At 43.9% G+C, this 23,431-nt stretch overlaps 11 protein-coding genes across 11 annotated transcripts; 7 read left to right on the top strand and 4 right to left on the bottom strand.

The window, feature by feature from the left end:
• Positions 1-1,902: 1,902 nt before the first annotated feature.
• On the top strand, positions 1,903-7,040 carry K450DRAFT_288548 (uncharacterized protein; the record flags this gene model as incomplete). Its single annotated transcript, XM_051593545.1, has 5 exons — positions 1,903-2,214; positions 2,343-2,473; positions 2,540-2,628; positions 2,697-5,810; positions 5,890-7,040. The coding sequence occupies 5 exons, from the start codon at positions 1,903-1,905 to the stop codon at positions 7,038-7,040; spliced, it is 4,797 nt and encodes a 1,598-aa protein (XP_051444355.1).
• A 245-nt stretch (positions 7,041-7,285) lies between these two features.
• On the top strand, positions 7,286-9,159 carry K450DRAFT_242854 (uncharacterized protein). Its single transcript, XM_051589322.1, has 6 exons — positions 7,286-7,400; positions 7,472-7,535; positions 7,598-8,037; positions 8,118-8,181; positions 8,260-8,543; positions 8,613-9,159. The coding sequence occupies exons 1-6, from the start codon at positions 7,325-7,327 to the stop codon at positions 8,993-8,995; spliced, it is 1,311 nt and encodes a 436-aa protein (XP_051444354.1). The 5' UTR covers positions 7,286-7,324; the 3' UTR covers positions 8,996-9,159.
• K450DRAFT_242851 (uncharacterized protein) lies at positions 9,035-10,185 on the bottom strand. Its single transcript, XM_051589321.1, has 2 exons — positions 9,332-10,185; positions 9,035-9,265 (listed from the first exon to the last, which is right to left on the bottom strand). Exons 1-2 carry the CDS (start codon positions 10,038-10,040, stop codon positions 9,075-9,077), a joined length of 900 nt encoding a protein of 299 aa, XP_051444353.1. The 5' UTR covers positions 10,041-10,185; the 3' UTR covers positions 9,035-9,074.
• A 1-nt stretch (position 10,186) lies between these two features.
• Positions 10,187-12,197, top strand: K450DRAFT_242849 (uncharacterized protein). The gene is made up of 4 exons (XM_051589320.1): positions 10,187-10,622; positions 10,707-11,000; positions 11,087-11,226; positions 11,317-12,197. The coding sequence occupies exons 1-4, from the start codon at positions 10,332-10,334 to the stop codon at positions 11,987-11,989; spliced, it is 1,398 nt and encodes a 465-aa protein (XP_051444352.1). The 5' UTR covers positions 10,187-10,331; the 3' UTR covers positions 11,990-12,197.
• Positions 12,099-13,810, bottom strand: K450DRAFT_242843 (uncharacterized protein). Its single transcript, XM_051589319.1, has 9 exons — positions 13,727-13,810; positions 13,539-13,662; positions 13,409-13,427; positions 13,263-13,334; positions 12,901-13,187; positions 12,749-12,824; positions 12,602-12,669; positions 12,409-12,530; positions 12,099-12,340 (listed from the first exon to the last, which is right to left on the bottom strand). The coding sequence occupies exons 1-9, from the start codon at positions 13,747-13,749 to the stop codon at positions 12,208-12,210; spliced, it is 924 nt and encodes a 307-aa protein (XP_051444351.1). The 5' UTR covers positions 13,750-13,810; the 3' UTR covers positions 12,099-12,207.
• K450DRAFT_242829 (uncharacterized protein) lies at positions 13,715-15,712 on the bottom strand. Its single transcript, XM_051589318.1, has 9 exons — positions 15,689-15,712; positions 15,452-15,586; positions 15,112-15,383; positions 14,919-15,008; positions 14,790-14,821; positions 14,625-14,711; positions 14,460-14,541; positions 14,218-14,390; positions 13,715-14,162 (listed from the first exon to the last, which is right to left on the bottom strand). Exons 1-9 carry the CDS (start codon positions 15,694-15,696, stop codon positions 13,974-13,976), a joined length of 1,068 nt encoding a protein of 355 aa, XP_051444350.1. The 5' UTR covers positions 15,697-15,712; the 3' UTR covers positions 13,715-13,973.
• K450DRAFT_242822 (uncharacterized protein) lies at positions 15,698-16,726 on the top strand. The gene is made up of 4 exons (XM_051589317.1): positions 15,698-15,715; positions 15,787-16,218; positions 16,326-16,427; positions 16,490-16,726. Exons 1-4 carry the CDS (start codon positions 15,712-15,714, stop codon positions 16,624-16,626), a joined length of 675 nt encoding a protein of 224 aa, XP_051444349.1. The 5' UTR covers positions 15,698-15,711; the 3' UTR covers positions 16,627-16,726.
• A 100-nt stretch (positions 16,727-16,826) lies between these two features.
• Positions 16,827-18,038, top strand: K450DRAFT_199580 (uncharacterized protein; the record flags this gene model as incomplete). The annotated part of the gene is made up of 5 exons (XM_051584608.1): positions 16,827-16,892; positions 16,949-17,374; positions 17,432-17,541; positions 17,638-17,822; positions 17,890-18,038. 5 exons carry the CDS (start codon positions 16,827-16,829, stop codon positions 18,036-18,038), a joined length of 936 nt encoding a protein of 311 aa, XP_051444348.1.
• A 58-nt stretch (positions 18,039-18,096) lies between these two features.
• Positions 18,097-19,893, bottom strand: K450DRAFT_242815 (uncharacterized protein). Its single transcript, XM_051589316.1, has 6 exons — positions 19,791-19,893; positions 19,493-19,711; positions 19,293-19,385; positions 19,143-19,205; positions 18,333-19,070; positions 18,097-18,259 (listed from the first exon to the last, which is right to left on the bottom strand). Exons 2-5 carry the CDS (start codon positions 19,677-19,679, stop codon positions 18,400-18,402), a joined length of 1,014 nt encoding a protein of 337 aa, XP_051444347.1. The 5' UTR covers positions 19,680-19,711; positions 19,791-19,893; the 3' UTR covers positions 18,097-18,259; positions 18,333-18,399.
• Positions 19,894-20,381: 488 nt separating this feature from the next.
• Positions 20,382-21,879, top strand: K450DRAFT_242803 (uncharacterized protein). The gene is made up of 6 exons (XM_051589315.1): positions 20,382-20,502; positions 20,576-20,752; positions 20,821-20,858; positions 20,914-20,990; positions 21,055-21,205; positions 21,270-21,879. Exons 1-6 carry the CDS (start codon positions 20,475-20,477, stop codon positions 21,459-21,461), a joined length of 663 nt encoding a protein of 220 aa, XP_051444346.1. The 5' UTR covers positions 20,382-20,474; the 3' UTR covers positions 21,462-21,879.
• Position 21,880: 1 nt separating this feature from the next.
• On the top strand, positions 21,881-23,423 carry K450DRAFT_300421 (uncharacterized protein). The gene is made up of 2 exons (XM_051593721.1): positions 21,881-22,221; positions 22,297-23,423. The coding sequence occupies exons 1-2, from the start codon at positions 21,965-21,967 to the stop codon at positions 23,216-23,218; spliced, it is 1,179 nt and encodes a 392-aa protein (XP_051444345.1). The 5' UTR covers positions 21,881-21,964; the 3' UTR covers positions 23,219-23,423.
• Positions 23,424-23,431: the final 8 nt, after the last annotated feature.

Here is a 23,431-nt window from a genome sequence, read left to right as displayed (position 1 = left end):
ATCTCTTAAAGATTTTTTTCATCTAGCTTCAGAAACAAAGTTCTCTTATATTTTTTATTTTGGCTGGTAGGAGACTATCTTGCATTTACATATTCGTCCAATTTAGAATCAAAGATTAAGTAGAATCAGGCAAGTGGAGGACCCTCCCGAATAAATGCAGCTAAACAATCTCGCAACGTGGCAGAAGAAGAAAAGAAAACGCGTACGAAACAGCGACAAGCGCAATGGCAAACTTTGCATGCACTTTAGCCATTATGTCTCTGAGTCCATGTACATGAACACAAGACGTAACCCAAAAAGTTCTGGGAAGTTTTTAAATCCGCGACCCAGTCTTTCTCCCGGATGACCTGCCATAAAACATCCTAGATGCCGATGAATTCTCTAACCATAAGTTATACCGCTTAATACTGTTATGGTGCTTCTCCTTTATAAACTTAGACTGCAAAATAGCAAATTGTAAAAACGATCCTTCATAAAGCTGCTTGCTTTTCTTTTTCAGTGAAAATTCTTCCTGTTGGTACTGGGTCACTCATCATTCAGCACCGCCGGTAAAGACCGCGGGGATAGTAGTTCTCACGTATGGCCTACGAGTTTTCTCAGGGACAAAGCATTGAAAGCATATGCAAATGAAAAAAAAAATTGAAAATGGCTTTTCCGGAAGGTACCAGGAACTCAAAATGTAGCGCGAGTGAAGTAACAAGCTCGCTGTGTTATTTCAAATGGTAGGTTTGGAGTCAAGCAACCCGCTTTTTGCACTACGTTGGGCAGCTGTACAATGTTTGTACTGCAGTGAAATTCCAGAAACAGGATTAAAGTTGAGCCTGCGCATATTCGCTCTGTTGCTGCATTTGGGTGTACCATGGGGAGCACACACCGGCCTCCTTCCTGCCTTCTTTTGAACTTGCTTTCCTACTGCGTCTGTTTACTCCAAGTCACAAAGCCTTCTTTTTTGTTTGAAGCTACTATATATGCTATGAATAGCCTTGGTCATCGTCAATAAGTCTGTAAATGTTCTATTCTAGCCTTCCTAACGGTTACACAGTGCACGTCCTACAGTCCCACAAGTCGGATTCTAGTACAATAAACTCACAGCCACCATCCCTACCCCGCACATCGGACTAGAACTTCGAAATCGGTTTGCCTTGATCCTTCCAATACAGCTTCTATCCATAGCTTTTCGTGCTAAAACAAAAGCGCTTGAATTATAAATTATTAAGAACGATATTGTTTCACTAAATTGCTCAGGCTTTATTGGAAGATGACAGTAGAAAAGAGATTCTGCCTAGTCTTGTCAAAAACGTAAGGTTAAGATGGGTACCACACAGTACACAGGTTATCCAAATTGTTTTCCCTCTGTCAGTTTTTTTAGATCAAATAAAGATGCTAACAGCAATATGATCCGGATTAGGATGGAATACCAAGGTTCAGGGATTTACAGAGTGACTTCGAGGTGTCCATGTTCCTGATTCCCAGTTTGGGTACACGATTGTCCAAAAGCGTCACTGAAGCAGCTCTCAGAAGCACACTGAATTCGAATCAGGTGCAATTCTCTGGCTCTGGTGCTGTTGAACTCAGTTGTGACACCAGGCAGACGTTGCAGACAGTTGCAAATTATGATTGAAATAAATGTGTGCAGAGTCATCTACTACGGCAGCTCTTCTTTCCAGCTTAAACGTTTTTTTTCTCTCGTTGCTTTCTGTTTAGTCCTTCTTTTTCATTCATTCATTCATTCATTACGAACAAGTGGTCTTGTCTTCCGGAATCTACGTTTAAAAGAAAAAAATGTCGGACGCCGCTTCAGACACTCAAATCCGTCAGGCTCATGGCGTACACGACCACGATCAGTCGTCCATAGCCAGCTACGATGAAAAACCACATCGTCAAAGTAAATATCGAGAATACATGAATCCCAGACGCAGAAAGTACTGGTACCTCTGCATTCCTGTTACAATTGTCATTGTCATTGTGGTTGTCGTGCTGGCTCTGTTCGTCGCCTTCCCTGCAATCGCACAAAACACTATTAATGGTAGCAGCATCAACATCCAGAATGCTGACATCACCTTTGGTAGCACCGGTTCTGTTAGCAAACGCGATGTTACTGATGGAAACTCAACCTTCAATTTGGATATGAAGAGCAGCCTTTCTAATACTGGACCTTTCTCGGCGACAATTACTTTTGATACCATTGATGTTTATTATAATGACACCATCTTGGTGAGTATAAAATTTCAATCTACATATTTTATATTTAGGAAAAAAAATCTGTACTGATCTTTGCTTTTTTTTTTTTTGTTTTATCTTTCCATTCCACTTTACCGTGTATGCACATATGTTTTATCTAGCTTGGATCCATGAACCTTCCAACTGCACACGTTAGCGGAGGCCATGGAGAACTGGACGCTAACACTGTGTTCACCGTAGCAAACCAAACAGATTTTGGAAACTTTGCCAAAGACATGCTGGCAGTCGATAGGTAGGATTATATAACATACCAGTCATCTCACCTACAGATTTTTGTGCTTATATTTTATTGTGTCAGCTTCAAATGGACGCTCAAAGGAGGTGCCTCAATCAGCGCACTCTCACGCACAGCTCACGTAAATTTAAACAAGGAAATCACACTGTTTGGTAATTATGCCATTTTCAATGTCAATACTATTTGATAACATGCACCGCTAACCCATTTGATTTATCAGGTATGGGTGGCTTCCCCAATGTTACTATTACTTCTTTCAATCTTCCCTATAATGATCCTGCTGGTGGTATCCATATGACCCTCGGAACCGTTCTTGTTAATCCTTCTCCTATTGGTGTCCAACTTGGTACCATCCACATGTCTGTCGGATATCAAGGCGTCTATCTAGGTGATGTTACAGCTACTAATGTAACTCTTGTGAATGGACCGAACACTTTGAACTTCGAAGGCCGTATGGTTCCCCTCACCAACCCGAATGATCTTGCTATTGTTAGCGTTTTATTCTCTAACTATCTTGCTGGAATACCCTCTAATACCACTGCAACTGGCGTGTCTGCTGCTCCTGACGGTGTTCATGCTGTCTCTTGGTTATCTCAAGGTCTTGAATCTGTTCAGCTGGATGTTAGTCTTGCTCCTAATTCTGCCCTCCAGATCATCACTGGCGTCACCATGGGTGATTTGGATCTAGTATTCACTAACGCCACTGCATACTCTCCTGCTACCAGTGCGCCTAATGTCACAGCCAACTTTGTGATGCCCTTTGGCTTTTCCATTAATATTACCGAGGTTACCCAAAATATTACCCTTGGAACTCCCACCACTGGCCCTATTGCCAATTTGAACTCTGGTTACGTTCAATCCACTAGCAACCAAACCACTGGTACTCTGGCTTTTGCTCTCAACCAAGCTCCTCTGATGGTCATTCCTGGAATGGAGACGGCATTCAATGATTTCAATGCCAATCTTACTCGTTTGGGCTTGTTCAACTTCACTATTGCTGGAAATGCCACCATTGGAGCTCAAACTCCTATTGGTACTGTGCGACTCAGTAACATTCCATTCAATACCACTACATCTTTGAATGGTCTTCAAAATCTCAATACTACTAGCACTATTATCAACAGCATTGATGTTACTGGTGGTACTACTGATGGTCTCCAACTGGCTATCTCTGTTGGCATGGAAAACCCATCTAACTTGCAAATTGCCACGGGCGATGTTACTTTCTTGATGAATGCCGGTGATACTCAAGTGGGCACTGTTACTTTGCCTAACTTGAATCTTACCAGAGGTCCAAACACTGTTATGGCTGTTGGTGCTTTTAATCCCGCCGGATCGGATGCAGGCCAGCAATTGCTCACTACTTTCATCGAAGGTAAACAAAACACTGTCGGCATTAACGGTTACAACGGTACAACCATTGTTGCCTCTCTTCAGGAAGGTCTTGAAGGCATCATTCTATCATCCATCATGCCAGGCTTGAACGCCACAATTGTACAAGGAGCCAGCCTTAGCATCTTGGACGATACCCTTACCACCGGTTACGCCACCACCTTCGTCACTATTGCTAATCCATTCACTGCTGGTATGAGCATTACTCATGTTATTTCCGCTGTTACTTACTCCGGTATGCCTGTTGGCAACATTGACTCCGATCTCGGAAGCAATCCCATCGTTGCAGGAGGTCATTCAAGTGCTACCTCTGGAGGAATTCCATTGAAGATGAACTTGGAGCCGGCCGCTGTGGCCTTGCTTCTTAGAGCCAACGCTGTATCTGCTGGAATTGATGTTCAACCATTGGACGCTTTGTTGACTATGGGAGGTTTCGACATTCCAGGACAGCAGCAAGTTAGCGCATCCGCTGAAGTATTCAATGGTTTCAACGTTGTAGATTTTGTTACCAAGGCTCTGGCTAACCTTCACGTTGACTTGCAATTGGTATCCACTGTTGTGATTGGTCAATACACGGACGATTTATCATTTGTTCAAAACAATATCGCATGTAAAACAGACTCTACTGTTTCCAAACTCATCCCTATTGTCGGTCAGCCTATTGTGCAATCCATTGTCAACTCGGCTGTTCTCTCATTCGACAGTATCATTCTCTCTAGTCCCACGAACAGTAACTTCCAAGTTCAAATGAATGGTAAACTCACCGGTACTGGTCCTTTCTCTGCCACCATTTCTTTCCCTACTCCACTCAGCGTTGCCTGGGAAGGAAGAACTCTTGGTACTGTCAGCATGTCCAACATCCAAACTCAGCCTGACACAGGTGCTACCTTCAGCGTTACTGGTACTTTCAGTATTACTGATAATGGTGCCATGGGTGACTTTGCTGCATACATGTTGAACAACAATGATTTCAGCTGGGAGATTACTGGAAATTCTGTATCTGTCACCGCTCTGGGTTATACTTTTACCGGCTTGTCCATGGTCAAGGATGTCTCGCTCACTGGTATGCAAAGCTTTAAGGACGATGTCACCATTACTGCCTTCAATTTGCCTGCCAATGACCCTAACGGTGGAATTGTACTGGATGTTACTACTGCTATCAAGAACCCCAGTACTGTTGGTGTCGATCTCTCTGGTATTGCTTTTGAATCTTACTTGGGCAGTGTTGATCTTGGTCCTCTTTCTTCAGTTGGCGGTGCCAACTTCCCACCCAATGGCCAGTCCAGTGTCAATTTAACTGGCAGTTTGCAATCTCAGTCATCATCACAAGGATTGAGCGCTATTCAGACCTTGTTCACCAACTTTTTGTCTGGTAAAGCAACCTCCCTCACTGTGAAAGGAAAATCTGCATCCGGTCCATCCGGTCAAGTTGACTGGCTTACCCGTGCATTCGAAAGTTTGACCATTGATAATGTTGAACTACCTGGTTCCTCTGGAAACCTGTCATTGATCCCTGCTATTACTCTGAAAGACTTGTCTCTTGACTTCACCAAGGGTGCTTACTCACCTTTGTCTTCTTCTAATGATATCGAAGCTACTCTTCAGTCACCATTCGGATTTCCCTTGGATGTTACCAGCTTATCTCAAACCTTGGCTGTTAAAGTGGGTGGCATGACAATCGCTAATCTCAATATTCCTGAAAACCCAGCTACCACTACTGGAACTACAGTTAAAACTGGATACACGGACGTCACTTTTGCTGTTCCTTCAGATGCTCATGACGTCTTCAACCAATTCACTAAGGCTCTTACTTTGACTGGAAATAATACCTTTGAACTATCTGGTGTTGTTAACGCTCACACAGGTACCAATGCTGGAGCTATCCAGCTTGGTTCCATTCCATTCGATGTTCAAACTTCATTGATGGGTATGTATACTTCGTGTTTGCTCCCTAGGTCCGTTGAAATCATGTACACTGACATATATATTTTGATTTTATTTAGGCTTCAATAACTTTGGAGGTGTTGTCACAATTAATAGCATCTCCATCATTGGTGCTACTGCAAACTACGTTGACACCAAGCTTTCTGTCACTTTGAACAGCCCATCGCCTATTACTATCTCAGTTGGTGATGTTACTCTTCGAGTCATCTATAATGGTTACGATATTGGTCCGGCTATTATTAAAGACCTGGTAGTCAAAAACGGAGCGAACACTTACGATGCTGACTTCCAGCTAACTCCAACCGCTGATACCCAGCAACAAGTGGTTCTTGCCTCGGTACTGTCTGGCTATTTAATGCACCAAACATTCCAAATGCAAGTTACGGGTACAAGCGAATCAACATCCGTGGATTCTTTGAAAGATGGCTTTGCTGGCATATCTCTGGCTACCTCTTTGACAGGCATTGAACCTACACTTATTGTTGGCGCTGCCATCTATACTCTCGATGGATGTGGCGAGACTGTGTGCATGGGTACTACGTTTACTCTCCAAAATAGTATTGATACCGATTTTGCCATTGAGTCACTTCAAGCTGCCGTCTACTTTATGTCAGCCGACCTGAACATCACAACTCCTACGCAAATAGGAAGCGTTCAATATACATTTGATCCAGTCCTCTCCATTCCTGCCAGAGGTCAAGTAACATCTACACAAGTACCAATTGCATTCGATCTCGACGCTATGGATTTATTGGGACCACTAGTTAACTTGCTGACCGCTCCTCCGTTCGGTTTTTATGTCAACGTTGCCCAAACTGCTGTTATAACAGTTGGTTCAGGCGGACCTTTCCACGGTGCTCTTCAATACTCGCAGAACAATGTCTGGACCAGTAGTATTCCATTGGCCCAATCTATCGGAATCGATACCTCTGGATATGGCACGTTACCCAATGTCACTACGCCTAATGTCCTCAGTGCCAATGCATCTTCCAGTGTTGTCAGCTCTTCAATTCCCGTTTCTACTGCCTCTGCTCCTATTTCTACTGCCTCTACTCCTGTATCTACTACTACTTCTTCTGTTGTTGATACAACATCTGATACTACCACAGCTACACCTGCAGTGACTACAACAGATACTACCACCACAACTGACAGTAACACCCCTACTACTACTACCGATTTGAGTACCCCTACTTCTACAACTGATGACGCTACCGTCACAGATTAGTTTTGGTTGAATGAATTATATGCTTTAATACTCTAATAAATTATGCGCTCTAACGCTTTGGTTGCCGTCATTAATATTATTGCTCACTTAAATTGGGGATAAACATTAGTATTTAATGGAAAAACTGCTATTCTTCTTGACAGAGTGGTTTTTCTTCCGAAATCCTCTGAACGGTGTGCAGAGGAACTTTTTTCGGATATTGAAATTCTTGATGTCATACTGTAAATTGAGGCCAGCCAAAATCACTTTGTGCTCATAACCACTTCGTTTCCCCATCTCGAAGCATGTTTTCCCAAGCTGAACTTTCTAAATATGCTGAAATCTTTCAAGCTCAAGGACAAGTCAATGGATTCCTTCCTGGTAAGAACACTTTCGCACCTTTACTCTCATCGCCTTATTCTCATCACATTACCCCACTTTCATCATCCAAGGTGCGACGGCAAGGACCATGTTCTTAAACTCCGGATTGCCAGTTAACAAGCTTGAAAAAATATGGTAAAGTCATATAGTGCATGCTTCCGTCGCTAACTATGGCTTCTAACCGGGATTATTGATAGGGATTTGTCTGATATGGATAACGATGGGCAGCTTGATTTCGACGAATTCTGTGTGGCCATGCATCTTACCTACGATTCCCTCAACGGCGGCAATCCTCCATCAAGCTTACCAGCGCAACTGATACCAAATAGCAAAAGACACCTTGTCGGTAGCAGTGTCACGCCACAAATGACCGGATACCAACAACCTCAGCAAACTGGATACCAGATGGGATTCCAACAACCTCAGCCTACTGGGTTCCAAAACCCACAATCGACCGGTTATCAGCAACCACAACCAACAGGCTACCAACAACAGCAGTACACCGGAGTGCCATCGCAGTACACCGGGTTCTCCACTCAGCAGCAGAAAGAATTCGATTGGGGTATTACACCACAAGACTTGAACACCTATGGCAATATATATAATAAGTACGCCAATGCGTCTGGAAAAGTACGATGTAAGGATTGCGAGCAGTGACACTGGGTACAATAGGTTGTGGCAACCAAAATACTAATGTGGATTTGATCGTACACATAGTTTCGCAGATGGAGGATTTCTACTCGACACTTCCGGTCACGCGACAAGACCTTTCATCCGCATGGTGAGTGCCAGGATGAGCAACCAATTGAAGAAACATCCACAGTAATATGATGAGAAACTAAAATTTGGCTCTTCATAGGTCTCTTGTTGATGTCAACCACGCACAAGCTCTTACTCGAGATCAATGTTTGGTCTACTTCCACGTTTTGAACGAGAGAAGTCGCGGAGCAAGAATCCCGTCGGAACTTCCTCAAGATTTGAAATCTGCATTTGCTGGGGAATATGCTGCGGATTTGGGTGATCGTCCTGGGTCAGGAACCGGTGCACGAAAGGGAAACAGTACCTCCATGTCTAAATCTGCGCAATTGGCCGATAGCTACGTAAATCGTCTAGGTGTGGCCAGCACAACCTTAAGTTCCAAAGGTGAGCCAGTTGACTCATCCTTTTTCATGTTAGGCAGGCTTGGATATTCACTTAAATCTCTTTTATTAGGATCGACTGTGCGAGGAGGAAAGTATGATGAAGAAGATTTGTTGAAGAGAGAGTTGGCTGAATTGCAAGACAAGGTCAGAGAGGCGGAAGAAAACGCAAAGCGATCAAATGATTCTGGAGTGGCATTTTCAGCCAGACCCTTGAAGGAACAATTCCAAGCTTTGTACGATTACAAATTGAGACAACTAACTGAAAAGTCTGACCTTGAAGAGAAGACCAGAAAGCAAGAACGCGATATTGAGACTGCACGCGATGCTGTCCGTCGTCTTTCACGAATAGTCGACGAAGTACGAGACCGCAAACGAGAGCTAGAAACTCTATTGGAAGAAAGACGATACGAACTTCAGAAGACTCAGCGATTGATAGATACTGAACGCTTGTAATACCACAACCGAACCCATAAATGCGTTCTTCCGTTAATTCACTCCTTTTTTTTGGGTAGATGCGATCCTTTCGATCGGATTAAGACATATTCGAGTCTTTTAATAAATCGGCAATGTCAGCCCAGTCAACTGTATGGTATAAAGTGTGTCTATCTTGCTTGTTTTCTATGGATTGAACTTGCTTTGCGTCCTTCAATTCTATACCTATCTGCTTGCATGTGTTGATCAACGAAGTATTGGTCCCAAACACAATACCAATGTCGGCATTCACTGTTAAGGCGGACTTGTCAGTATCTCAACCGATGATGAGATCAAGTTGATGAACGTATTACAAACCTAAACATGGTAAATCGGTCTCGGAATCGCCAATGTATATCGAATATGGCCAGGTATTTGCGTTCTGAATTTGGCGAAATATTTTGAGTTTATCATCGGCCGTGACAATGGACGGTATGATTTGACCGGTGGATATGCCTTCATTGAATACCAAGTCGTTGGATAGGATGGCGGAAGGGAGTAAAGGCAAAGGCTTGAGTGCACCGAGTATCCAGTCTTTCGACCAATTGACAGAGAGAATAAACACGTTCTCAATATTGGAGAGTAATACTTGCTGAGCATGATCACGCACTTGTACCAGTTCCTTTGCACCAGCCTGTATCTCCTCTTTTGTCAAGCGCGCAAATACGCCAGCTTTTGAAACTCGGTCCAAAGACGCCAGTTCCACAGGCTTTAAGGAAGCCAGCTGTTCGGTTTTGTCTTCAAGCGAGGTTATCTGGCGGGCGGCGTTAGCTGACTTGAGCCGACCGTAATCTTTCATGTAGGCGGTGGTGAAATGGGACCATGGCGGGATGTCGGTTGGTAGATTTCGGGCGTATGAGAAATGAGCGAGTATGGAAATAGTATCTTTGATGGTTATGGTTTCGTCAAAGTCAACGACTATGAGTGGTCGACAAGATATTGCATATTTGACACCTGTACGGGAAAACATTTGGATCTGGTTGGGAAAAGGAGTACACACCGCACGTGTACAGGAATACACTGGCATAATTTGATGACATCGAAACCATGCAATCTATTTTACTGCACGATGGTGCCCGTACCAGCTTTGTGGTTTATCTGTCGGTCAAATACAATGTTACCTTGCAGATGCCGGTGCGACGTCTATTCGTCAGGGAGGTCTGCACGTGTGGAAAACCGGTAAATCTTGGAAGCGATAATTTGGCCTGAAGAAGGATGGTTATGCCCTCTTTAAAAAGCGTAGCCTTATATAAACAGATCTCTCTTTTTCTTTTATTTACTTCTTACGCCAGTCAAGGTCTTTTCTCTCCTTTCCCTCATGACCCCCATCCTCTTAAGCACTCTTGTGCTGCTAGTGTTCTCGTTGTGCGTCAACTCGGCTCAGCTTAAAGGCGGGCCTGGTGCACAATGGGACTATGACCAATACAATGTCGGTGATTGGAATCGTACCTATGGTATCACCGAACCTCAACAAATTCATATCTCTATTTCTTCTCAAGCTGAATATGCAAAGGTTCAATTCGCTACTCAAGGCGAAGTCCACACTGCAATCCTAAATTATTGGCCAAAATCTTCCCCTCACAAATCTATTGTCATCGAAGGGGGTGAGGTATGTAAAAATAATATCAATTGAGCAATGTTGTAGATTCTTCCTTGGTTGTTAACCATAAAAATGTACCCTCCTTCCATCTAGAACTGGGCTTTCGTTGATAATGGCACTGCTCATCATACCATTTACTTGCACAATCTCCAAACTCTAAAACTGAAGCCTGCTACTGTCTTTCAATACAAGGTTGGCACAAAGGACAGCCATGGAAAAGTGACATGGAGTAAGGGAGAATTCGAATTCCACACTGCTAGACGAGGAAACACCGTCAATTTTGTTGCTACCGCCGATCTTGGACTTGTCAACGCTGTAGCTATGCCCGCATTGCAGAGACTGGCAAAGAGTCACAAGTACGATTTCCTGACACTTTCCGGCGATCAGGTAAGTTTCACATCTATATGGTACATTTTTTGGGAATTGAATACTAAAAATCTATTCCTTACTGCTTTTACCTACATGGTCATTAGGCCTACGATATGGCTGACTTCAATGGCACAAAGGGTGACGAGTACATGCGATTCGCTGAAAACTTGTTTGCCAATATCCCATTCATGGGTGCTGTCGGTAATCACGAAAATGCTTACAATTTCTCTCATTGGAAAAATCGGTAAGAGAAGCACTGTATACGAAGCTATCAAAGATCTGGTGCAATGCAGATCAATCACCTAACTAACCCCTTTTTTCTATCCCCTACAAGTTTCAACAACGTACCTTTCCAAAAGTCCGGTTTCAGTAACCCAATGCAATACTCTTATGATTACAAGTCTTTGCACATTGTGGCGTGGTCCAGCGAGGGTGCCTTTGAAGGTTCCACCAATGAAATTCTGACCTCCCTCAATTGGCTAGAAAACGACCTCAAGGAAGCCAACCGTAACCGCAAAGTGCGTCCTTGGATCATTGTTTTGGGCCATCGCCCCATGTATTGCACATCCTTCTCTTCTCCAACCGACGGCACCTGCATTACTGAAACACAAACAATCCGAGAGGGACTTGTAGATCCTGCCACCAACACTCGCCAGCATGGCGTTGAGGCTCTTTTGAAAAAGTACAAGGTCGACATCTACCTTTGTGGTCACAGACACAACTTTGAAAGAACATACCCTGTTTACAACGGACAGGTCACCTCCAAGAGTTATCACAATGCACCTAGTACCTTCCAATACCTCGTCGGTAACAGTGGTAACTATGAATTGACCATCCCGTTCAATACCACCGGTCCATTCCCTGCCTGGAGTGCTAGTCGCTACAGCGGTTACGGTTTCTCCACTGTCAAGGCCACTCAACATTCTCTTGAACTCACTCATTACGGAGTGGACAACAATGGAACTCACGAGCGCGTAATTGATCACGTTGTAGTTACCAAGGATTAGTTGAAGTAAAACGTTTAATTGTAATACATATGTCACAAACAGACGATGTGAGCATCGTGTAGTTTATCAACGTTACAATAGGGGAAAAAAAAAAGAAAAAGTAGAAGACAAATTTACAAATACAGTAGCGTGATAAGAACTACGTGCGGATCATGCCGGAATTTAGTAGTGTTTGGATGTATCATAAAATGAAGAAGTACACCAGCCCATCCATCAGTTTAGAGGAAATAGTCTGGTGCTCGTTTCCGAAGTCCTGCTCCCCGCGCTTCCACACCAACAGCAGCATCAAATATTTTGTAATTGGATTCCAAGTTATCGTTTAGCTCCAATATCGCTGCTACATTGCCGCACCTACAATTGCAATGTCCCAGCAGTGTTAGTAGTAGGATAAGTCAGATGCGCGCAAATATTGTTCTTACCGGTAGCAGTAATTTGGTGCGGACCATACAGTGACAATGGTGTCGTTGAACAAAAGTTTGTAACCTTCCATGACGAGCTGATGGGCACGTGCTATGAGGTTGAGGTCATTATTGTGTAGAAACTATGGTAGAGAAAGAGGTTTAGTCCAGGATGCCAGATAATATATGTGGGGAAAGAGCAAAATTAACTCACACTTTGAACAACATCACCACCAAACAGATATCCAGCTCCTCTTGGGCTCAATCCCCAGCCTTCGATATCTAAAATAAACAAAAAGGTATGAGCATGGCAAATAAAGCTTGCGTGAGATTGTTTTTTTTTGTCTATGTGTGCACATACCATCTGGGTCTGACCAGAGGAGATCACACATAGCACCATCATGTGGTACTTCTAGCTTTCGATCGATGCTGCGAATCTGTAGAATGCCAATATAAACATAGGTGAGCAACTTAAATAGCTTCAAGTAACTTTTCCACGTCGCTCCCCCTTACCTGATCAATGGTGTTGATACTGGGAGATAAGCCGCCGTGAACGCAGAATATTTTGTTATCGATGATAGCACTCAAAGCAAGGTGATCGAAGACCTCACAACAATATCGCCAGACATTAACTGAACCGTATTTTCGTAGACATTCATCATAAAATCCATACACTTGTGTAATTTGTCTACTTTCGTGATTGCCGCGAATAAGAGTGATGCGGTCGGGATATCGAACCTTGAGGGCGAGTAAAAGTAAGAATGTTTCGACAGAATAAAACCCTCGGTCTACAAAATCGCCTGCAAAAAAAAAACCGAGTTCATTCAGTACCGCAGTGTTGAACCCAATGCTCTCATCAAAGGTAGTAATCGTACCCATGAACAAATAGTTCGTATCTGGACATTCACCACCGACTTTAAACAGTTCCTTGAGGTCATAAAACTGGCCTAAAAGGAGAAGTGAAACACGGTTCAGAACACATTGTCCCAGTGGATGATATCGCATTTCGATAAGGACGTACCGTGAATGTCACCGCATATCTGATGGATCAAGTAAATAGATGTAGAGAGAAGAATCACGATCAGTTAGACAATCTTAATTTCAAAAAACACTGTACCTAGTCAGGTTCTGTGAAGTAGAGTGTCACTTACCGTCACTGGGGCGTCAATCTTTTGGACATTGCTCTCTTCTGCGAGAATCTCTCTTGCCTTTTGGCACAACGTTTTCACCTCATTCTCAGTAATGATCTCGCATTGCCTCAGCTGCTCGATTTGTCTTATCGGAAGTCCAAAGTCTTAGCATCGTACACAGTGCAAGTGGCAATGTCTAATCGCCTTACCTGTCAAGATCGCTGCTACCCATAACGTTCAGCAAAGTGATCGGACCAAAGATCGTTTGGCTGACAAAGATGTAAAGATTGGGGGGCCCATTCCGATCGCTTTTTTTTTATAAAAGGTCATGACTGTGTCACCTTTTGAATCTCCGCTCGTCCATCTTGGCGAGGAAAGCCCTTACCTAACAATAGCACATCATGGAACACACAACACAAAAAGTAGTTCATTGTATTATTCATTGCAATAATGAAGCTACTGCTGATTGACCGTATTATTTAAAATGGCTCGTAGCAAATCCGTAAGGGATACTAGTCCAATTACCACGTCCGCTTCATCCGTCACCCAAAGTCGATGTGCCTTTGTAGCTACTAGTTTTCCCATCGTCATCAATAAAGTTGTATCCAATTTTACGTCAAATACAGGGTGTCGATCCTGGTCGCCGGAATACAAGTGTGAGAACCTTTTCAATCTGCTTTCTTTCATACTAAAAACTCACCTGTCCATCAATGACACCTTGAGAAATTCGAATGTTGTTGATGAAATGGAAACACGAGTTCCAAAGCAGCTTTTGCTGATTTTTAATAATATGCTTGACATCGGTTAGAGATATGTTACCAACAAGTGAATTGGTAGGTCCAATGACAGCTAATGATGAGACACCGTGTTTGTCTGATGGCGGCGAAATTAAATTTAGTTTCAGCGATACTATGATGGAGTCTTCATTCCCGGCGTACTTACTCATTAAGCTCAATGCATCCAACACTATGGATTCTGAGTCTATAGATATGACTGGCGCCTCTCCTAATTGCAGTTGTCGTAACTACAGTAGCATGCGTACCATAAGCGAGAACAGACATGTCAGTATGTCAAAAAAGCTATCATCCTATATCCACGTTGACTTACGGATTTGCTTGCAACACGATGTAATTCTGGGAAATGCTTGATATTCCTATACAAATATTCGATGACTCTGGACTGCGACAGGATACCCTATTTGACAAAACCCCAACAACCAAGGCTAATCAATTCCATATTCGAAAACATATATTTTCCTTCACAAACCCTTACCATAAGTTCACCACTGGGAAGGGTCACGGCAACTGCAAACAAAGACCGATTGATACTGGTCAGTGATCATCGCTTGACAATGGGACTACCCACCCATATCAAAGACCCCGCGTATCAGGAATGTCTCACCTCTGTGTGTTCCGCAGGAAAACTCGTCAAGGACAGAAATCAGTGTTGCTTCCGGCAAGACTGAGCAGAATGGGTTCTTGCGGGAAAGATCTATGTGGAATGACATGGTTAGTCCTGCTATAATTGAAGGTCCGTTGGGTGATAACGTGGCAAACACGGCGTATGCATGGAAAGTGGGGTGACATTTGCTTACCACTTGCAAGCTTTACGGGTACTTGCTCACCACCCATAGCCTTTCTGATTAATTCTTTGATTTCAATTGTTGACTCGTCTTCAGGAGGGAACTCTTTCCGCAAGACAATCAATATGTACGAGATGAGATCACCATAGTCGAACATGCCAATATATGATCTAGGGTGATCAATAGCGGTGCTTGTGGCAGGTGTAGAGTCATAAACAGGCGCAGAAGAGATGTTGTTATTAAGCAAAGTTTCACATGCTACTTCTATCGGTAGAGAACCATCACTATAGCACAATAAAGGTGTAAGCGAGAGGTGACGGATACTTGACACTACGGTGGGGTCGGCACTTACATTGTTATCACAGTTTGGCCTTCCACCAACGATTTTGCTTGTACCATGGTCCAGTCATGCGCTTCAGTAGTCAAGCCTTCTCTGTGTTCCGAGATAACCGGGTATAGTGGAGGCGAGGTTGATTTTTCCGTCATTCTTTGAGCGTGAGTGGAATGGAAGAAGAGAGTATGAAAGTTCAGCTGTGACTTGCATGATTTTTTGAAATAAATGAAATTTTGTGTTTCACTGAGAGTCTACCTGAGCATCTCTACTGCCTTTGAATGTGTACGTATTAACCGAGCTCACATGGAGAACTGAAGTTAACCAGAATACTAATGCTAATGCGTGCATATTAGCCAACAGTGCCAAATCTACGGATAAGCCTAAGGTCGTCGGCGGATCCAATACCGATTCAAGATCGAATGGATCACTTGCCGCAGACGCAACGTTGCCAGCATTGTTGAAGGAGTATCTTCCCAACGAGTCAGAGGTTCAGCAAACGATCAATACCAAGATACAAGGGAGGAAAGTACATATTGATGCAGCAGATACGACGAATCGGCCAAAAAAGAAGCCGGCCAAATCCAAAATCAAGAGGATCACTTCACGAGAAAAACGCCAGCTCGGTCTATACACCATCCCGAAGCATTGTCATCGATACGATCTCTTTTTACCACTGCATGAACTTTGGAAAGGTTATATGGAGGAATTACTGGGTAATACGACCAGCGCTTTGGTCCATTCACAAAAGCTGATCAAAGCAGATTACCAAGGCGCTATATTAAGTGGTGAGTTTTCAGTGCCAGGAGTGACTTGACAGATGAACCCTGTGAATGCCATTAAGTTACAGGTGTGTTTGAAGGATTGATTTACTGATGAAGCTGGTACATCTTAGTGGTCAAAAGTAAATCTCCAAGCTATATTGGTACCTCTGGTATTGTCGTCCAGGAAACCGAGAGCATGTTGAACATCATTACAGCCGACAACAAGTTAAAACGTAAGTGGAATGATGCGAATCATTTGTGATGCTTCTGTTGCTAAGACCTGCACATCGTTTAGACATACCCAAGGCGGCAAGTATCTTCAACATGACGGTGAAAGGGAACACCTTTGCCATTTACGGAAACCAAATACGATTTAGAGCGGCTGAACGAGCAACGCGAAAGTTCAAAGTAAAACCCACCATCGACTTGTAAATAGAACATTAGAAACTGAGATCGTGCAATACTTGCTGTCGCCTTCATACCGAGATAAAATATTACCATAAAAATGTATTAAGCTCAGCAGCCGCTTGTGTGGGGTAAAGGCACATGAAAAAACGGTGGGAAATTCGACACCATTTATAATCTTGTTCCTTCCCTTCCTCACTTTCTCTCTTTCCTTAAACCATATCACTATGGCTCCCAAAGGATACACTGTTGACACAAGCAAAGCCGTTGGCTACGAGCAGCCTGCCTATAAGGTACTGCCTTCTGTCTTGTGGTACCTACGTGTACTGTATACTGACGGTTGGAACAGGTGGCATATAACCGACGCGATCTGATATTGTATGCCCTAGCTGTAGGCGTCGACCATAACGAACTGCAGTATTTGTACGAATTAGACCCAAGCTTCACCGCCTTGCCCACCTACCCTTTAGTACTGCAGTCCAAAGGCGACGGGTTTGATGTGAATTCCTTTGCAAAAGAGGTTGCCAAAGGAGGAAAAACGCCTGGATTACCTGACTACAATCTCAATAACCTCGTGCATGGCGAGCAGGGCATGGAGGTTCTTCGTGGTGTACCGTTAGAAGGAAATTATACCATCCGTAGCAAGATCTCCGGAGTATATGATAAGGGTAGCGGTATGGTCATTGAAACCATCAAAACACTTGTGGATGAGCAAAATGTTGAATATGTCAAGATGACTACACGTATGTTTGTCATTGGATACGGAGGATGGGGTGTAAGTAGTCGGATATGATCCTATGTTGCAAGGGAGACATGCTGATGTTGCTTGTAGGGTGATAAAGGGCCCAGCGCAACTAGCCATAAGATACCAAACCGACAACCAGATGCTGTTGACGAGGTGGTGACTACCCGATCCCAAGCACTCTTATATCGACTGTCAGGGTAAGTGTTAAGCATATAGTATGCAGGCTTGACGGCAACATGCATTTCACTATGCAATGGTAATGGGGTCATTCCTGACGACTTTTTCATTTTCAGTGACTACAACCCTCTGCACGCCGACCCAGCCATTGCTCCCATGCTAGGGTTCGAGCGCCCTATTTTGCATGGACTTTGCTCATATGGTGCGTCTGCTCATGCCGTCATCAAGAAAATGGCTAATAACGAACCATCTCGCTTCAAGTCTATCCATGCACGCTTTAGTAGCCCTGTGTATCCCGGAGGTACGAACCATTCTCAAATGAAAATCGTTGTGATACCGAACTGAAAGCCCCATTCTCATCTATTTAGAAACCCTGGTGATATCCATGTGGAAGGTAGAGGAAACAGCGGATCAGGAAACAATTCATTTTATTACTAAGGTGAAAGAAAGAGATGCGGTGGTCATTAAGGATGGCACAGTAACTCTATCCAAAGCTAAAATAGCCGCAAAGCTGTAGGGTATAATATAAAAAATATAATATGATTTTTGCACAAAGGAATGACAAGTGGGTAAAAGGAACGGGTATCAAAATATTGGGTATCAAAATACAGGTTGAGTGGACTTTTTTGCAGCATTGAAAGATGACTTGATTTTGGTGAGCAAGAGACTACTTTTTTTGCGTAGCAGCTTTCTGGCTCCTTGTGAGTTATCGAAAATGCCCATCAATCGTCGTTTCTCCTGTTTAATGAAACGGGAAGGTCAGCGTATGACATATAACTTAAACGTTGGCATGGTTGGTTGGTTAATTTACCTGCTGTTGAGTGTTTTCAGATGTTTCGGAAGGAGTCTACGGAGACAACAGTTAGGGCGAAATGAATTTAGATTACGTTACGAATTGCGTATTTTACCTCTTGAGCAGGACTTTCTACGGGGCCAGGGAACTTGGATCGGACAAAAGCGTCAGAAAGTCTTCGAATCGACATCCTACGTTTTCGATCTTTGCGGAAGCTAGGGCTGGGTGTTTCCCGTTGGGAGTCGTCTTCGCTCGCCATCGATACCGATTTCTTCTCTCCTTCTTTTTTAGTGGTCAACACGGAAAGGTCTGCCACTTCAATCTCTTGCGTTTCAGGACACTCCACGTTCTGAATAACTTGTTCATCGTTTTCTGAAGCATCCAGTTTAGTTTCATCTGTCTCATCCTTGCTGATGTCCTCATCAAGTCTTTCATCCATGCAGACTCTTGACTCGATGGCCACTTCTTCTCTTGACTTGTTCTCACCCACCACTGCATCTCCTGTAAGTTCGTCGGCGGTCTGTATCTCATCTACGTGCATGTCTGGTTCTTCATTCAGCACTTCCGCTACTGGTTCTTCATCCATGCACAAGACGGTATCACTGGGAGTGGCATCCTCTTCGACTTCAGTTATTTCTTGATAAGACGCATCACAGACTGGCTCTTCTACGCATTCATGGGTGTCACCTGCTGTATCATGGGTCACTTCATTGTCCCCAGTTTCCTCCACATTTGGCTGCATACAGCACTCCTCAACTGTAAAATTTAATTCAGTAACGGATGGTGGATACTATAAATTTCCGTGAAACATAGAGTGCCACCACTTACCATGTGTATCTTCTTGGATTTGAACTTCCTCTGACTTTTCTTGTACGATCTCAGAAGGTTCTTCTAATAAGCAGGGGGAGACAAAAATGTTGGCTTTTTTTTTTTTTTGAAGGTTTTGCGCAGTCATGTTACAATCATCGAAATCCGTACCACTGATAACATCATCTATGTGACAAGGTTCACTAGGACGATTTGAAGACTCTAAAACCTCTGGTTGAAGTTCCTCCAATACCTCCATAGATGCTATGTGGATAAAATGAATTAAATCTTTCAGTACCACATCGGCGAGCTCTCTCTTTGCTCATCCATTTCACGACGAGCCAAAAATTTCTGGGAAATTTTATTTTTACCATCATGATTCACGTCTTCGGTACCTTCGCACGAGGCAATGGACTCAATTAAGTGATCCGCGGAGGTTGAGGTCTCCTGTCCACCCTCTGATACATCGCTCAAGATCTTTACATTGTCTGGTATGATAACAGAGTTCCGCTTATGAGAGCGTCTTTCATGTCGTGCAATTGAGTATGCTCGCATCATCTTGTAGAAAAAGTAGAGTTGTAATGGAAATGCTGAAAGAAAGGCGGCGAGTCAGTTCTTTAAGTCATTGCGATGGTTGAATATGCGATGACAGTTGCGATGAAGACTTACTTTATTCACGACTTTAAGATAACAGTTTGGATTTACAACCGTTCAATATTTTTGTGTTTACGACCGTGGTTTATATTAACGAGCCAAACAAATAAACAATTGAATTGGGTGGGATGAGATCACCGGGAATGCAGTGCAAAAAAAGACCTCATACCTCCTTCAGCAGGGGAATCAAGGGGGGGGGAAGAGTGCAGCTGTAAATATACAAGGGGTGGATGACCAGTTTTGGTTCATTGAGCTATGACACAGCGAACAAGGAATACAGGGCAAGGTAAGGTAAGGCTATGGAATGGGGGAACCGCACGGATGTCACCAGACGAGCAATTTTTGGCTGCGTGGGATGGGATGACTGGATCCTCAGTGTGTGTATCTCTTTTTTTTTTTTTTTTTCCTTACTGCTTTGGTGCCTGCCTAACATTTCTCATGGCTGATTCTGCATTACGGCGAGTAACATGCTGGTGGACCCGAACAATGCTGGTGAACTTGGGATTCTACTGACAAGTGTCGATCGACTGACTGTTCACTAACCTTTTTTCTAATATTTTATATTTTACTCTGACTGGGGGACCTTTGTCGTTCAAACTATACATTAATGTTTTTATTGTGCGTCCTCACATATCCAACAACTTCATCTCCATATCTTTACTTGAACAATGGCTTGGCATTATAACATCCCTTGTTTAGATGGTTGGCTTAGGTCTGGTTGCACTCGGTGTGTATATAGGATGAGCCGTAACTGCTACTTTATATCCCAACCTTTTATTTATTTTCATGCCCCGATACAGGAGGTTTTCATTTACGGGCATCCAATGTTGGTACGACGTTTGCCATGGTCACCATGATCGTGGGCATATGGATCGCAGTGATCTCCTTTACAGGTTATTTCGGGACTGCTATCGAACATTTTGGTTTTCTAAGGGGATTCATTACTATGTTAAGCATGGTATTGATCCTTGAAACAGGTGAAGAGACGGAGTGGACTATGTACATGGATAATATTCTAACAATAACCGGTTTTTTTTGTGTGTAGGTATCATCATTTGGTTGGTGTCCATCGAGCCTGACAAGGTAAAACATCTAAACCTGAGATCTTTCTCATTCATTTGCTGACATCCGACCCAAGGTTCGCAGCGTTGGCAGTCAGGTCTGGGGGTACCTGTATGATCATGACCGGCTTTCTCTCAGCAACATTGAAACACGGTAAAGGGTCTGAATATTAAAAAGCATGTCGTACCCACCTTTTCTTATTTGATATCGTATACAGCATACAATGCTGTGGTTATCTTCACACATGGGATCGTCCCTCATCCTTGTCCTGCCAGTATGCACAGCCCTGCTACATGACTACAACTCAGATGCTCGATGACCATAAAGCCAGCCTGATCGCTGGCACTGCGATCGCGATAATGGTTCAAGTAAGGTTTTCTATTCACCGCTCATCGCGAACCCTCATGTATGCTAAAAATCGTACTATTTTAGATTCTGAGTATTTTAGTGACTACCTTAATGGTGGAGATTATGGAGCGTACAGAGCAGGATGATGCATACCGGCCTCTGTTACAGCAACATGTGGCTCCAGCGGATTACAGTGGTGGTGGCGGACAATTTTCCGGATACCATAGGGCTCGGCGGCCCAGTAAAGGAGTACGCAGTAGTAGTTCACAAGCATGATGTAATAATAAAAATGTATAGTTCCATGGGCAGGGAAGTGCGGGCAGATGACGAGCGGTAAGTTGATGTAACAGTTTCTGGCGTACCACAGGGCGACAAGGGTCCGAGAGGTCAGGTCAGGTCAGACTCAGCTCAGCCAACAACCTTAAACGCTAGACCCTGGCAAACAACCACTTTCAATCTCTACTTTTTCCAAGCCATGCCATGGTTAACGTTGCGCCGGTGTTGTCTCATTCAATTTGTTTGGGGGGTCCTAATCGATTGGCTGTGATCAGGTCTGAGGTGTTCAGCAAGGCCAGCACCGAGGTATGAAGGCTTTCAGAGTCCGGTCCGCGGGTAGAAATGAGAAAAAAGAGGGCCCAATTGAAAAGGAAAAGGGTGGGGGGACACAGACATAATAGCTGGCAAGCAAGACAAGCCAGCCAGCCATTTTCTTTTTTGTGTTTTCTTCTTTTCCCTTTTCTCCACTTTTTTTTTCCCTTCCCTTCCATCTTGAATCAGTGATGGATCTGCTCTCGGGTACTGATGCCTCGGGTAGACAGATTAGTCTTTTGAATGTGAATAAGCAAGCCATGGTATCTTCGTTTGGCTCTAACGCATCCTCGGTGGACGAGGACTCGCCTTCACCCAACCAAGCCATGTCTTCAATAAGCCCATATTCATCCGATAACGAGAAAACTGGCTCTTCACAGACCCAAGTGCATACTAAGCGGAAGTATCATTGTCGAGAGCCTGGCTGCGACAAGAGCTTCACCACGAGGTGAGATATCACATAAGCAAAATTAGGAACTGTGGACCAGACACTCACTTTATTTTCTATTTTATTTTTCCCTAGTGGTCACCTTGCTCGCCATAATCGCATTCATACTGGCGAAAAGAACTTTCGTTGCTTGTTTCCAGGATGTCAATCCAGGTTTTCAAGGCAGGATAATATGATGCAACATTATCGAACCCATATGTCGCCAAAATCACGGCGTACCCACAAATCCAAATATTCACCGGCTGAAGACCACCCGGTACCGCACTTACATGCTCATCACAGGTTCCGGTCCGATTCACACCGAGTGCAACCTCCTTTGACCATTGACCAACATTTAAGTCAACATCACCACCGGCAAGAATTGCCACCGCGCAGACCCCCGCCACCCAACGCCATTCCCATGCAGCCTTCTTCCTCAACATCTTCGACCACTTCGGCGTCATCCAAAACACCCCCATCAAGACGCTATGGTTTTCATCCATATCTACCTCCTTCTTCTTCCGGTGGTTCCAGTTCGTTCCCTGTTCCTGTGGCTATTCGACAGATTACCAGTAATGGTGTCAATTCCCCACATAACACACCTGCTTTGACGGCATTATCATCCACCACCCTACCTCCTATATCGCAAATCATGGAGTTACCAGCCACCACCGCTGCTGATCATCAACAGCGTTCACGTAGTAGTAGCCATCATCGGTTACCCACCCCACCCACCTTTTTAGACCGTTCTTTACCATCCTCCTCACCACCAGCCTCGTTATCGGCTCATCCACCACGGGATCCATTTTTTCGTCCGCCCTATGTAGAGAACAATACCAACAGCCCTCCTTCTTTACTAGGACCTATGATCAACCGGTCTCATGAACATCCTCCTTCACCCTTCCGGTCTCCACCTCGAGTGGAAACCCATGAAGAAAGTAAGGACGACGATGAAGACGCCCTTCGCAAACGCACTGAAATGCTCAAGCTGGCTCACATTGTTAGTACGTTTGGTTGATGATACATGGAGGAAGGGAAGAAGCAGATGGGGTTTGCTCCCACTCTTTGTAACTGTTTGTTTTTGTTGTTTTTCTTTCTACCTGCTCTTTCTCTGTACCATACTGTTCTTTAACCCACCCGTCTTCCCTTTTTTTCCTTCCTCCCTTTCCTCTTCTTCTACTCCCTGCTGACGGATTCCACCCACTTCGTCAGTCTTTAGCAGTTGTTTCAT

This window comes from Umbelopsis ramanniana (assembly GCF_025399195.1).
Source record: "Umbelopsis ramanniana AG unplaced genomic scaffold K450scaffold_30, whole genome shotgun sequence".
Taxonomy (NCBI): domain Eukaryota; kingdom Fungi; phylum Mucoromycota; class Umbelopsidomycetes; order Umbelopsidales; family Umbelopsidaceae; genus Umbelopsis; species Umbelopsis ramanniana.
The sequence above is the reverse complement of the archived record's forward strand: the minus strand, read 5'-3'. Positions and strand labels throughout refer to the sequence as shown.

What these genes read in the sequence shown, in the direction of transcription:
- K450DRAFT_242803 (XM_051589315.1), top strand. Translation starts at nt 20,475, where the DNA reads ATGGTTGGCTTAGGTCTGGTTGCACTCG. An exon ending in CTTAGGTCTGGTTGCACTCG is followed by an intron (nt 20,503 to 20,575) that starts GTGTGTATATAG and finishes GCCCCGATACAG; the next exon opens with GAGGTTTTCATTTACGGGCA. An exon ending in CTCAGCAACATTGAAACACG is followed by an intron (nt 20,991 to 21,054) that starts GTAAAGGGTCTG and finishes TATCGTATACAG; the next exon opens with CATACAATGCTGTGGTTATC.
- K450DRAFT_242843 (XM_051589319.1), bottom strand. Translation starts at nt 13,749, where the DNA reads ATGGGTAGCAGCGATCTTGACAG. An exon ending in GGTAGCAGCGATCTTGACAG is followed by an intron (nt 13,663 to 13,726) that starts GTAAGGCGATTA and finishes ACTTCCGATAAG; the next exon opens with ACAAATCGAGCAGCTGAGGC. An exon ending in GTATCAACACCATTGATCAG is followed by an intron (nt 12,825 to 12,900) that starts GTAAGGGGGAGC and finishes GGCATTCTACAG; the next exon opens with ATTCGCAGCATCGATCGAAA.
- K450DRAFT_242815 (XM_051589316.1), bottom strand. Translation starts at nt 19,679, where the DNA reads ATGATGCGAGCATACTCAATTGCACGACATGAAAGACGCTCTCATAAG. An exon ending in CGAAGACGTGAATCATGATG is followed by an intron (nt 19,386 to 19,492) that starts GTAAAAATAAAA and finishes TTATCCACATAG; the next exon opens with CATCTATGGAGGTATTGGAG. An exon ending in CATAGATGATGTTATCAGTG is followed by an intron (nt 19,206 to 19,292) that starts GTACGGATTTCG and finishes CCTGCTTATTAG; the next exon opens with AAGAACCTTCTGAGATCGTA.
- K450DRAFT_300421 (XM_051593721.1), top strand. Translation starts at nt 21,965, where the DNA reads ATGGATCTGCTCTCGGGTACTGATGCCTCGGGTAGACAGATTAGTCTT. An exon ending in GACAAGAGCTTCACCACGAG is followed by an intron (nt 22,222 to 22,296) that starts GTGAGATATCAC and finishes ATTTTTCCCTAG; the next exon opens with TGGTCACCTTGCTCGCCATA.
- K450DRAFT_242829 (XM_051589318.1), bottom strand. An exon ending in GGCCAAACTGTGATAACAAT is followed by an intron (nt 15,384 to 15,451) that starts GTAAGTGCCGAC and finishes ATTGTGCTATAG; the next exon opens with TGATGGTTCTCTACCGATAG. An exon ending in TTCCCAGTGGTGAACTTATG is followed by an intron (nt 14,712 to 14,789) that starts GTAAGGGTTTGT and finishes TTTGTCAAATAG; the next exon opens with GGTATCCTGTCGCAGTCCAG.
- K450DRAFT_242854 (XM_051589322.1), top strand. Translation starts at nt 7,325, where the DNA reads ATGTTTTCCCAAGCTGAACTTTCTAAATATGCTGAAATCTTTCAAGCT. An exon ending in AGTCAATGGATTCCTTCCTG is followed by an intron (nt 7,401 to 7,471) that starts GTAAGAACACTT and finishes TCATCATCCAAG; the next exon opens with GTGCGACGGCAAGGACCATG. An exon ending in CACAACCTTAAGTTCCAAAG is followed by an intron (nt 8,544 to 8,612) that starts GTGAGCCAGTTG and finishes CTCTTTTATTAG; the next exon opens with GATCGACTGTGCGAGGAGGA.
- K450DRAFT_242851 (XM_051589321.1), bottom strand. Translation starts at nt 10,040, where the DNA reads ATGCCAGTGTATTCCTGTACACGTGCGGTGTGTACTCCTTTTCCCAAC. An exon ending in GACCGATTTACCATGTTTAG is followed by an intron (nt 9,266 to 9,331) that starts GTTTGTAATACG and finishes CCGCCTTAACAG; the next exon opens with TGAATGCCGACATTGGTATT.
- K450DRAFT_242849 (XM_051589320.1), top strand. Translation starts at nt 10,332, where the DNA reads ATGACCCCCATCCTCTTAAGCACTCTTGTGCTGCTAGTGTTCTCGTTG. An exon ending in TTGTCATCGAAGGGGGTGAG is followed by an intron (nt 10,623 to 10,706) that starts GTATGTAAAAAT and finishes CCTTCCATCTAG; the next exon opens with AACTGGGCTTTCGTTGATAA. An exon ending in TGACACTTTCCGGCGATCAG is followed by an intron (nt 11,001 to 11,086) that starts GTAAGTTTCACA and finishes CATGGTCATTAG; the next exon opens with GCCTACGATATGGCTGACTT.
- K450DRAFT_242822 (XM_051589317.1), top strand. An exon ending in CCAAGGCGCTATATTAAGTG is followed by an intron (nt 16,219 to 16,325) that starts GTGAGTTTTCAG and finishes GGTACATCTTAG; the next exon opens with TGGTCAAAAGTAAATCTCCA. An exon ending in AGCCGACAACAAGTTAAAAC is followed by an intron (nt 16,428 to 16,489) that starts GTAAGTGGAATG and finishes CACATCGTTTAG; the next exon opens with ACATACCCAAGGCGGCAAGT.